This window comes from Benincasa hispida, chromosome 11 (genome assembly GCF_027475165.1).
Source record: "Benincasa hispida cultivar pf3 chromosome 11, pf3_genome.v1.1, whole genome shotgun sequence".
NCBI lineage: Eukaryota > Viridiplantae > Streptophyta > Magnoliopsida > Cucurbitales > Cucurbitaceae > Benincasa > Benincasa hispida.
In genome coordinates this window covers 6,169,769-6,182,775 of record NC_143488.1, presented here as the reverse complement: position 1 = coordinate 6,182,775, position 13,007 = coordinate 6,169,769, and the positions used below count along the sequence as shown (strand labels likewise).

The 13,007-nt window shown below is 33.2% G+C and overlaps 2 protein-coding genes across 2 annotated transcripts; both read left to right on the top strand.

Moving 5' to 3' along the window:
• Positions 1–43: 43 nt before the first annotated feature.
• LOC150032343 (uncharacterized) lies at positions 44–4,938 on the top strand. The gene is made up of 5 exons (XM_090306718.1): positions 44–134; positions 261–422; positions 1,095–1,212; positions 1,550–1,798; positions 3,047–4,938. The coding sequence occupies exon 5, from the start codon at positions 3,374–3,376 to the stop codon at positions 4,745–4,747; it is 1,374 nt and encodes a 457-aa protein (XP_090162844.1). The 5' UTR covers positions 44–134; positions 261–422; positions 1,095–1,212; positions 1,550–1,798; positions 3,047–3,373; the 3' UTR covers positions 4,748–4,938.
• Positions 88–3,286, top strand: LOC150032344 (glycine-rich domain-containing protein 1-like). The gene is made up of 5 exons (XM_090306875.1): positions 88–134; positions 261–422; positions 1,095–1,161; positions 1,550–1,798; positions 3,047–3,286. Exons 1-5 carry the CDS (start codon positions 88–90, stop codon positions 3,284–3,286), a joined length of 765 nt encoding a protein of 254 aa, XP_090163001.1.
• Positions 4,939–13,007: the final 8,069 nt, after the last annotated feature.

Below are 13,007 nucleotides of genomic sequence, written 5' to 3'. Positions count from 1 at the left end.
CGACTATAAATAGATGTTCTTGGTTAACAAAAAAATCTCATCACATTACAACTTTCTCCTTCTTTTACAATTCTAAAATCTGTAGCCATGTCTTCACTCCCACTTCAAATCTCTCATGCTGAAGGAATTTTAAGGCAATATATATTTATATCTTTTTCCTCATGCATTAGTTTAATTTTTGATGTAGTTAGTGTTACATGATGATTATTATGAGCAATATAATATATAGTTTGATCAAAGGGGTTTCTGATATGTCACAGGAAGGTGGAGAAGAACAAAGAGCTTGAATGGGAAAAAGCACAGAAGATTGAAATAGGTGTTGATCTTGTAGCTGCAGCTAAACATCAGCTTCAATTTCTCTCAGAAGTTGATAGCAATCCGTTCCTTCATGAAGGCCCAAGCCTTGATAGGGCTATTTACAGGTTAAAAAAATCTAAGTACCGTTTGATAACTTTTTTGTGTTTCGATTTTTTTTTTATCGTTTAAATTCAATGTATTTATATAATATAAAGATAAATAAAATGCACCCAAAATCATCAAAAATAAATTATAAAAAGCTTATATTATCAAATACACATAAGTTCTGATATAAAATTAACGTATGTATGATAATAATATAATTATATCTATTCGTTAAATGTTATCAAAATTTGATATGTAACAGTAATTGCTCACTCAAGCCATTTACTTTAGATAATGTCTCGACTCATATCCAACACTAATTAAATTACTCTATAAGATGAAAAACAACTTGTTTCTAGTAGGATTCAAACCCCAAGTGCTGATTTTTCTCAGACATACATGTGTGCCAAACATGGCAGAGAACAAACACAACGTAAAAATAAAACTAGAAAGCGAACAATTTCTCAAATTTGACCTCCTTCTATGGAACTGAGCCCATTCCGTAAAAAATGATAAAGGAGAAGAAGGAAACAAGAACAAAAATGTTATGATCAATGTAGAGAAGGGATAAGTTATCCTTTTATGAGTTTGTATATTTTTCTATTACCACTCGATGATTGTCTTCAATTACTACTCCATATATTGAGGATTAGATGTCAAAATTATTTCTTGTCTAAAAATTCTTCTTGTAGGTACAATGCTTACTGGCTTCCATTGCTTGCCAAACATTCTGGATCTCCACTATCTGAAGGACCTTTAGTTGTCCCTTAGGACTGTGAATGGATTTGGCATTGTCACAGATTGAATCCTGTATGCATCTTTTCCACTTCTGATATTCATAGTCGATAGTTGGATTAAGAGTATGTTTGAGAGTGATTTTATAATTGTTAAGGATCAATTTTGTTATGTTCAAAATCACTCCGAGACACGTCTTTAATCACTCAAAATTAATTTAGTATTTAGTTTTATAATTTTAAATATGATTTTCATATCATCAAAATCGATTTTGAATTATTAAAATTCATGTTTTACAGTTATTTTGAAAATTACAAAAGTAATTTTTAACTATTCCGACATCACTTCCCGACATACACTAAGTTATACAGTTGAGTGTGACTAACACAAAATCTTTTAAATTCTTATAAAGGTGCAATACATATCTGATTGTGAGGAACTTTATGGAAAGATACTTGACAATTCATATGTTATATCAACTACCAATATTGAAAGTTCCAGTCTAAAAGAAACTGAAAAAGTCTGGAATAAATTATACCCTGAAGAGCCCTTCTATTTCAACTTCAATTCACAAGAGGAAGATCAGCTCTCACAACTTGAAAAGTACACCAAATATGATCTTGTTTCAGCTGTTAAAAGACAGACCCCCTTCTTCTATCAGGTATGTACTTCAAATCAATTTCATTTTGCACTTAACAGTTAACATGTCTTCAAACTCTATTGGATACACAACTCGAAAGCAAGAGATTTGATGAAAATAGAATTATATTTCATGTTTTAATGTATATGTATTGGGTAGAAGGATTCTAATTTATTCAAATATTCAAATTTTGTTCCATAATAAAATATTTATAAACCAAAAATCAGTTGTATGTTTTTTTTTTTTTTTTTGACAATATGTGGGATGCAGGATCGGACTTTTTAACTGAATATATTTGATGTCCATTAAACTATACTTCTTTACGGCAAGAAAAATGTTGTAGTTAGTTACTCAATAAATACTAGCTTGAATATAATTATTTTTTATTAGTTAATTTATGAATAACATGTATTATGTTAAAATTTTTATATAATTTTTATTTAGGTTTAAAATCACTTTTGGTATTTAAACTTTTATAGAAGTAACAATTTAGTCTCTGAACTTTGGTTTTTAATAATTTAGTTCTTGTAGTTTCAATTTTCTAACAGATTAGTCAACTTTTTACTTTGTAATGATTTAGTCCTTATATTTTAAAATTTTTAATGATTTAGTCTCTACAGTATAAATTGAGGTTAAGATTTAATGGGATTTCTTGTATAAATAATCTGATTAACTAGTTAGAGACTCAATATTTTTATACAATTAATTACATAGTCTAGTCATAAAATAATAAACATTGACATCTAATTTTGTTGAATATTTTTACATTATAGACCACATTGTTATAAATTATATAGTATAAGAATTAAAATATTATATACTAAAGTTCGTGGACTAAATTGTTGCAAATTTGAAAGTATATGGACTAAATTGTTAACTAATCCAAATTATTATAAACTAAATTGAAGGTGAAACTTTGTACTATTTAAATCAAACAAATTTTAAATATATAATACAATTCAGATTGTCTACCCAAATATAATCTCAATGAATCTGAAAATAGAAAATAATAATCTAGATTCCCTACCAAACAATATCCCAAAAAACAAAAGAAATAATTCTCAATTTTCCTGTGTTATGTGAACTTTGTAAATAATTCTCAATTTTCCTGTGTTATGTGAACTTTGTATTTAATCATTGGAAGCTCTAATTTTACAAATTTAACCTTTTTTTTTATGATCTTTGTTTTAGGTTTTCCTAAAGGAGTATAACAATTAGAAATTTAGATGGTTAAAACTTGCAATCTTAACCTTAAATTGATGTGGACAGGTTTCTCAACCTCACATGAAGAATGAAGATTTCCTTCGAGAAGCTTTGGCTAGATACAGAGGATTTCTATATCTAATCAAATGTAACATGGATGAGTCTGTTCAAAGGTTTTGTGTTCCCACATACGATATTGATCTAATTTGGCATACTCATCAATTACACCCTCTTTCCTATTGCAAAGACATGAAAACATTACTTGGTTTGGTATTGGAGCATGATGATATGGATTCAGATCGATAAGTGGGAAAGAAATTGGACATTGGGTTCACTGGAACTACCCAACAATGGGATGATACATTTGGTACAAGGTATTGGAAGATAGGTGCAATGTATAGAGGCCCATCTCCTCGCATGCAAGGCGATGTAAATAGCGATGCATGCACTGGTACTGCAGGGTGTGGAAGCACGGTAAAGAGTGGTGCATGCACTACTGCTGGGTGTGGAAGCACGGTAAAAAGCGGTGCATGCACTGCTACTGCTGGGTTTGCAAGCACGGTAAAGAGCGATTCATGCACTGCTGCTGCTGGGTGTGAAAGCACGGTAAAGAGCGGTGCATGCACTGCTACTTCTGGGTTTGGAAGCACGGTAAAGAGCGGTGCATGCATTGCTGCTGCTGGGCATGGAAGCATGGTAAAGAGCAGTGCATGCACTACTGCTATTGGGTTTGGAAGCACGGTAAAGAGCGGTGCATGCACTGCTGCTGCTGGGTGTGTAAGTACTGTAAAGAGCGGTGTATGCACTGCTGCTGCTAGAGGCCCATCTCCTCGCATGCAAGGCGATGTAAAGAGGGGTGCATGCATTGCTACTGCTGGATGTGGAAGCACGATAAAGAGCAGTGCATGCACTACATGTGATGGGTTTGGAAGCACGGTAAAAAGCGGTGCATGCACTGCTGCTACTGGGTGTGGAAGCACTGTAAACAGCGGTGCATGCACTGCTGCTGCTGGGTTTGGAAGCAAGGTAAAGAGTGCTGCATGCACTGCTACTCCTGGGTGTGGAAGCACGGTAAGGAGCAGTGCATGCACTTCTGGTGCTGGGTTTGGAATCACTGTAAAGACCGGTGCATGTACTACTGCTGCTGGGTGTGGAAGCACTGTAAAGAGCGGTGCATGCACTGCTACTACTAGAGGCCCATCTCCTCGCATGCAAGGCGATATAAAGAGCGGTTCATGCACTGCTACAACTGGGTGTGGAAGCATGGTAAACAGCAGTGCATGCACTGCTGGTGCTGGGTTTGGAAGCATGGTAAAGAGCGGTGCATGCACTGCTGCTGCTCGTTGTGGAAGCACTATAAAGGGCTGTGCATGCACTGCTGCTGCTGGGTTTGGAAACTCGGTAAAGAGCTGTACATGCACTGCTGCTGCTGGGTGTGGGAGCACGGTAAAGGGTGGTGCATGCACTGCTACTACTGGGTTTGGAAGCACGGTAAAAAGCGGTGCATTCATTGCTGCTGCTGCGTATGGAAGCACGGTAAAGAGTGGTTCATGCACTATTGATGTTGGGTGTGGAAGCACGATAATGAGCGGTATATGCACTGCTACTGTTGGGTGTCGAAGTACGGTAAAGAGCAGTGCATGTACTGCTGCTGCCGGGTGCGGAAGCATGATGAAGAGCGATGGGTGCACTACTAATATTGGGTGCAATGATATGATAAAGAACGGTGGATGCAATGCTTGTGCTGGATGTGGAATCATGGCCTAAATCTAGTGGTAATTGTATGGTTGTAATGGTGGATTTAGCCATAAAACTACCGAACCAAATGAATGTTAGTAGAGTGATGCAAGTATGTTCTGAAAATGACATGTTAACCACATGAGGTTTTCAGTACATGTTTAATGAATAAAGTTTGTATCAAACTATCCTATCAAATAAAAGTATGAAATTTATCTTTATGTTTGCAACTTTTTTTGTTTGTGTATGATAGGTTAACAGGGTGTCAAAAATGTGCTATATATAATAATATATCATAGTACGTGTGGAAAAGTATGAAAAACAAAACCAATACATTTTATTGTGAATATCTCACCTATAAGAATAATATAGTATCAAATTTCCATCAAGATGTTATTATTTCTATCTTTTCATGGGTTTGATATTGACATTAAAACTTAATCGATATTTTCATATTATATTGTAAAAAAATCTACAAGATATAAAAAGCAACAAATATTACTAACAAAAATATGATATAAATAATAGAAATTTTAACTCTGTTTAAAAAATAATTAAAAAAATAATTTATCAACTAAAATTTATTGTTTTTTAACATTTTGTTTTTCTATTTTTTTTAGAAATATCCATCGCATTAAAATTTTATCGATGTTGATGTAAAATTAAGATCTTGATATATTTTCGTCGTCGTCATCAACATTTTAAACTTTTGCTATAAGTTATGAGTTATATCAACTACCAATGCTATACTGCTATTGTCGAGTGCGAGGCACGGTGAAGAGCGATGGATGCACTGCTTTTACTGGGTGTGGAAGCACAGTGAAGAGTAATGGATGTATTACTGCTATTGGGTGCAGAAGCATGGTGAAGAGCGGTGGATGCATGATTGTTGTTAAGTGTGGAAGCACGGTGAAGAGTGGTGGATGTACTATTGCGGCTATGTGCGGAAGCACGGTGAAAAGTGATTGATGTATTGCTGCTGCTTGTGCTTGATGAATGCAATGCTTGTGCTGGATGTGGAATCATGGTCTAGAGCTTGTATGGTTGCAATGGTGGGTTTTGCCATAAAACTACTGAACCAAATTAATATTAGTAGAGTGATGCAAGTATATCCAGAAAAGGAATTGTTAGCCACATGTGGTTTTCAGTTCATGTCTAATGAATAAAGCTTGTATTAATCTGTCCTATCAAATAAAAGTATGAAATTTATCTTTATGTTTACAACTTTTTTTCTTTGTGTATGTATAAGTAAATGCATGTGAAGCCCAACTCATAGCATGATTTTACTAGGTTCATCACAATATTTATTTCCTTTTTATTTCATAAGTTAATATAGAAAAATTTGTTTTTTATATGCAAAGGAATCGCTCTATTTATAGTGGCAGGAGGCATGTTCTTTTCTTTTCTTTTCTTTTCTTTTCTTTTTCTTTGAAAGCTTTAGGATAAGAGGGATCAGTAGGTGCATGGGTATATCTCAATTAAGTTGACATATACTTAGCACCTTCATCTATCCCTACAACCAAAAGAAGTGTATACGACAGAGATAAACAAATACAAAAGTAGTCTGATGAAGAGTTAGAGAGAAATTCAAGATATAAAGAAGCATCGACAATACACAAAAAATGAAAAAGAGTACAGATCGATTTATATGAAGACTTCCCTGTTGAGCGATATTGTAGAGGCAGCATAGCATAAAAGAGAGGAGACTTTGTAAAGAAAAGGCAACCATAGAGATAATGTCTTCCCATAAAGTGGTTGTGTTCTATTTACACTCCAGCTAAACTAACAATATTCAAGCTCCAAAATTATTACTCCAAAAAATATGAGTCGTCTTTCTTATGGAAAGGAAAAGGAAAATATTGAGTAACTCATCAAAAGTGGACGGAATGAGAGTATTCACTTGTCTTATTCTCCATAAATCAAGGGTGTATGGACAATAGATAAAACCATTTGATTCCCACATGATACACCAATGCACGCTCAAATAGTAATATGGTTTTTGCCTCTAGGCAACCTCGCTGAAAAATAACTACCAGTCTCGTTGAAAGATAGCTAACCACTTTTTTTTTTTTTTTTGAAAAAATAACTAATCACATTTTTAAATAGAATATATAAATTCGATAGTAATAAAAATATCATTCATGGTTTATTTTCAACCACCTAAAATATAGCTAAAATTGGATTATATTGAATGAGAGAGAGGAAAGTTGTAGTCAACAAATGTAACACGGAGGAGAAGAATCCAATACATAATTTAAACTTAATTTAAAAAAATAATAAAAATGTAATTAAGCACTATTCTAAATTTATATCTATACTATATTAAATGGAGGCATATGAAAAAAATTTTACCTTCTCATACTGCCCTTCAATTTTAATCAAATTTTCATTATCCCCTTCCATCTCTTACGCTAGTTTCTACTCTCTCTCATCTCTTACATTAGTTATCACTTATTATGCCCATCCATCTCGTTAGTTACTATTTATAACTCATTTTATTTATTCCCACCCCTTCACGTTTTTGTTACTACTCTCTTTTATCAACCCTTCCTCATATTCCCTATTACTATTGTATACATAGTTCTTTTTATAACATTATAGATTCTTTTCACTCCCAATTTGAAATCCCATCATTATAGATATTTTAGTTCTGTCCACCAATGTACATTATCTTTAGTCATACCATTTATTGAATTTTTAAAATTAGTAAGTTCAAATTTTCAATTGTTATTTGGTTGATTTTTAAACTTAATATTTGATTTAGTTGCCCAAAATTTGGTTATGTTGGCCATTTTCGTTATTATACATAAAACTATTTATTTCTTGTTCAAGAAATATTAAAGTCATTTTTAGATTTTATAGTTTTTTTTAATATTATGGCTTGATATCCTAAAAATAAGAAAACACATTAAGTTTTACTTATCAACTTTCGAGAAAAAGATTGCACGAGGTTTTTGTGTCCATCGTGTCTAATAGGGACCCTCGTTTTACATCCAACTTTTGGAAGAGTCTTCAGACAGCATCGGATACTAAATTGGATTTCACTACAACTTTTCACCTACAGCTTAATGGTTCAAACACTAGGATATATGTTACGTGCATGTGTGTTAGAGTTTTTAGGGAGTTAAGATTCCCACTTGCACTTTATGGAGTTTGCTTATATAAAAGCTACTAGGCTACCATTAGCATGGCACCATTTAAGGCCTTGTGTGGGAGGAATTATAGGTCTCCCGGAGGTTGGTCAATGGAGATTGTTGGGTCTGGAGTTGGTTCAGACCATCAATGAGGCGATACAAAAGATTAGAGCCCGAATGCTGACGGCTCAAAATAGGCAAAAGAGTTACATTGATATTAGATGTAAAGATTTGGAGTTTAAGGTAGGTGATAAAGTATTTTTGAAAGTGGCACTTATGAAGGGAGTGTTAAGGTTTGGCAGGAAAGGTAAGTTGAGCCCTCGGTTCATTGGGCCATTTGAGATCCTAGAACGGGTCAGTCCTGTAGCTTATCGGCTGGCCTTGACATCATCTCTTTCGGCAGTTCACGATGTTTTTCATGTTTCCATCACTATAAAATTTTGAACTTTAATGTCGATTGAAAAAAGTGAAACCGAATGTATAATGTCAATTTTTTAAAACAAAAGCGGATATTTAATGTTGGTTTTAAACCGACATTAAAGATAGACTACAATGTCGGTTTAAAATCGACATTAAAAATCCCCATTTATTTTTTTTAACTTGAGTAAAAAAGTATATCTATTTCATTTCAGTACCCATCTTTTCTCTCCTTTCTCACTTCTCTCTTGCAAACCCCCTCTTCCCCTTGACCATACCAATCATCACCAACATTGGTGTTGTTTCGGTTTTTGACGTCGTCGGCATTGTTCTGTCACTGTCATTGTGTTAGAGTTAGATAACATGCAGCGGAAGTATCAAGGATTCATAAGCATTCAAATTCACTAATTTTGGCAGAAACTAAAGCATGCTCTTCTAAAAAGAGAGTTTTAAGATCATACCTTCGAAGAACTCTTCAAAAATTTGATCAATCCATAATAATCTTCACCAAAGATCACTGTGAACCACCTCAAGATCTTTCCCACTATCCTCTTGGAGCTTTAGACCAAGTTGTGAGACTCAAGAACAGCTTGAAACATTGAAGAACAGTAAAAAAACTCACAGCAGCTCACTTTGAAGAACTCTTTCTTCTAACTGAAATTTTCTCTCAAAATTTTTGTGTTATGCATGCCTTCAATTCACTCCAAACTTCTTTATTTATTGCAGATGAACATGCAAAGAAGAGAAATGTATGGCTTGCAACACATTCTTGGAGTATTAATAAAAGAAGGAAATGGGCTTTGTGTGAGCATGAAAAAGATTATATTGAAAAATCAACATTTTCCATTTTGAAGCATGCAATCTAATTTTTCCAATTTTCTTTTAAAATAAAATTTTGATTTCAAAAACCATTTTTGATTGATAAATCCTAAAATAATTTTCTAAAATTAATTTAATATCAAATATTAAATTAATTTTTGCACAATAATCATATTCATATATTTAAATCATATTTAAATATATATTCTCCTATTCCGTTTAATTTGAACGTTTCAAATTAATTTCTCAAGCTACTTTAAAGCTTAACCATTTACAAGCTAGAAGGGGGACCTCGTAGACCTACAGATCATGGGCTCCAACGATTCGAGATTAATCGGCTAAATTCTTTAGTCTGATCTAACCCTCATTCGATAACTAATGGGACATTCCACTATAGCCCATAGTTGAACTCCTCTCACTGTAGATATATTATATCCACTTTATAATCATAATCAGTAAGTCGATCCTTCACAGGTTGTTCGTAATCACATCTAGGTCAAAATTACTATTTTACCCTTGTGAATACATCTTGTTCCTTAAGTTCCTACTGACCATCTAATGAACAATTTTGATTCATAATCTGTATGAATCAAATCCTTTCTCTATCATGAAAAGGTGGGGCCCCGATTGTTCAAGACCTGGAATCAGAACTTAAGAGAATAACCTATCTACTAACCCTAAAAAGGGTAAGAGTGAGTTTTATCTTGCAAGGCTATGTCCCCAGCTATTCATCCGGTCTTATCCCAAAATGGTAACCTTATTGAGCAGTGCTATTGGCTCTCATCGTTTGCAGATCAAAGGATGATCCCGAATAAATAGGAGTTCATAGCTATCTCAGGATTAAGATCGAGTTAACCTAGATTATTTGATAAATGAAATAGTCAGTTTTAATAGTAAATGTCGTTATAAAGAAAAGTGATTGTTTTCATAGTCCAGTCTATATGCAAATTCATTGCATATGATGCCCCCACTCACATGCCTCAACATGAATGATTTGTGGATCACATCGTTTATAGCACCTTACAACGTCTTGTAATAACTACAGAGTGGGCAACATCCAATAGTATTACTAGGATGAGATACCAAATTTCATCCATATACTTATTAGACCATTTAGGCTATATATTGTCAACTTGATCTTGTTTATGTCACTACATAAAGTTAGTATTTGGACTATAGCCAAGGATGCGTTTATTTGATTTTCATAATAAGATGCAAAATCAACAAGTCATTATTATTGATAAATAGGATGTTTAACGCGAACTGCGAATTCTAAGACATTCCCTTATTTTTATATGACAAAAAAATGTTGATATGGTTTTACTTCTCTATTTTTCATATTTTTTTTCTCCCTTTCCTTCTTCAATTTTCTCTTACTCCCCTTTTCATCTAAAATAAATAAATAAGTACAACTGCACACTTCAATTAAGATATATTGACTATAATAAAAATAAAAAAGAATAAAAGAAGCACCAAGGGATTTTGGATTTGAAATGTTTTAACCAAGTTATACATTAATAGTTGAATATGTATGAATAGCCATATATTTTTTTATTTGACTATTTATTCGTTTTGGTACGTTTCAAGGTGAGCTTTTGATTTTGAAATTTTGATAGATTTTATGATTCAACATAAAATTTTGGTTTTTATTTTAGTTGCTAAGAAATTTGGTGTAAATTAAGAAGTGGAAAATTAAAAGATAACTAAAATGAGGATATTATTATTTGTTTTAAAATTGGTTCTTTTTGTACTTAAGAAAACATAAAAAAAATTGATTACACCATATTAACGGTAGGAGCATTTTTAAACTTTTTTTTTAACCATATCTAGGATGAAAGGTCATATCAACTACAGTGAGGAGCGTGCAACTATAGGTTGTAGTGGACAGTCTTGTTAGTTAATTAGTGATGATTAACTAGGTTAAAGAGTTTGATCGATTAGTCTGAGATTGTTGGACCCCATGACTTGTAGGTCCATTGGGTCTCCTTGCTAGCTCACTACGGACAAAAATTGAAGAACTTGGTGAAGTAAGAATTTGAAATGTTCAAATTCGGGCATTAGGAAAAATTGTATTTTATATGAGATATATTTACAATTAAATAATTAATTTATTAATTATTTTTTAGAGTATTCTTGAACATTAGCATGAAAGTATTTTTTAAACTCGATTAATATGATTAATAAAAGTTAGGTGTAAAAAAATAATTTAATATGTGATATTAGTTTTTTTAAAATATTTTCTAAATTATGAAAATGTCTTTTCATAATAGATTGTTTTATTTATATTAAAATTAGTTAGTGGAAAAATCCCTTGACACCTAAAGATTACATGCTAGTGGATTTTGCATGTAATTTGCCTTTAAATAGTTTGGTTTTTAAAATATGGTTAAACTAATGCTTCTTTGACTTTTCACTTGCTTCTTCCACCAAAATCACTTTACTCTCTACTTTTCTAGAGTGAAATTCTCTTGTCTTCACTAACAAAATCGTCCAGCCTTCGTGTTCTTCAACCAGAGAATACTGAGAATTTACCGTTGGTGGTGTCGATCGAGCAAGGAGAGGAATATAGTGGTAGATTCTACAAAAGTTGTATTTTCTAACCCTTTATGCATGCTTATTCTAAGTTTTATGTAATAAGAACGTCATCGATCATTGCTTCTACAGTGCATGCTTTCTTCCAAAAACACATAAAAACCTCCAAGTTTAACTCCAAAATGATTATAACCAAACTCTACCCACCCCCACAACATTCAAACTTCATAAACATCAACAAACATACAAAAAACTCCAACTTCCCCCTAAAACAATCTAAACCAAACTCAACCCAACCCCCACAACATTCAAACTTCATAAACATCAACAAACACACAAAAACTCCAAATTCAACGGCCAAACGAGTACAACCAAACTCTACCCACCCCCCACGGCATTCCTAACACTAATAGACATCCAAAAAGACACAATAACGACAAAAAAAACAATCTAAACCAAACTCAACCCAACCCCCACAACATTCAAACCACATAAACATCAACAAACACACAAAAACTACAAATTCGTTTGGAACATCAACAAAAGTACGAAATCATACTGGAAATGCAGATCTGACGACAACACCAATTGCATTACTAAATCATACCGAATGTTGAGAAATCGGCTTCATCTCCCCCTCATTTATCACGATTGGAATTCTGATCCCATGTTTCTAGACGTATTTTTCCATCTCGATGTTTTGCTAATGCTCGCCTTTCCTCTGAATGGATAGAGAGCTACTATCTGAGGAATAAAAATTTTAAAACAGTTTAGGATGTATTTCAATCAATCGAGGATGTGTACGAATACTAACATGAAGTGTCACCCACAAGAGATCCCGTGTTGCTTAGATATATCTCTTGCTCATGGAATTCTTCATCAGCCTCCTATTGCCTATTAAAGGTTGACATCGTATCTGTACAAACATCAAAAAGAAAAAATAATATAAAATTAATATGAAATACGTGAAAATAGAGAATAAGAATTGAGTAGATACATGATTACTCATCATTGTCAGCTAAATCAAATTATTCATCAGCACTTGAACTGTTATTGGGAGAAAATTGTTCTTCATCATCGTTTATGAGGTCATCATCGCCATGTTGAATAACTGGTTGTTCCATAACTGTATGATCAACGTCAACTTTTCATAAAGTAACCTCCTCAATGGGTTCATCAACTTGAACTCCACATAAAATTTTTAGTAAATCTAGTTGTTCATTTTCAACATCATTCACTTTTGGTACATCCCATATTCGATTATTTTGGACTACTTGAACAACTTTCCAATTGCTACCATACTTTATGTCATTGAGGTAAAAGAATTGATGTGCTTGGATAGCAAATATGAAAGGCTCATCAACATATCAAAAGCGTGATGTATTGAT

Coding starts and splice junctions, on each gene's coding strand:
- LOC150032343 (XM_090306718.1), top strand. CDS start 3,374: ATGTATAGAGGCCCATCTCCTCGCATGCAAGGCGATGTAAATAGCGAT.
- LOC150032344 (XM_090306875.1), top strand. CDS start 88: ATGTCTTCACTCCCACTTCAAATCTCTCATGCTGAAGGAATTTTAAG. Junction 1,162..1,549: donor CACTATCTGAAGGACCTTTA/GTTGTCCCTTAG, acceptor ATTCTTATAAAG/GTGCAATACATATCTGATTG. Junction 1,799..3,046: donor AGACCCCCTTCTTCTATCAG/GTATGTACTTCA, acceptor TGATGTGGACAG/GTTTCTCAACCTCACATGAA.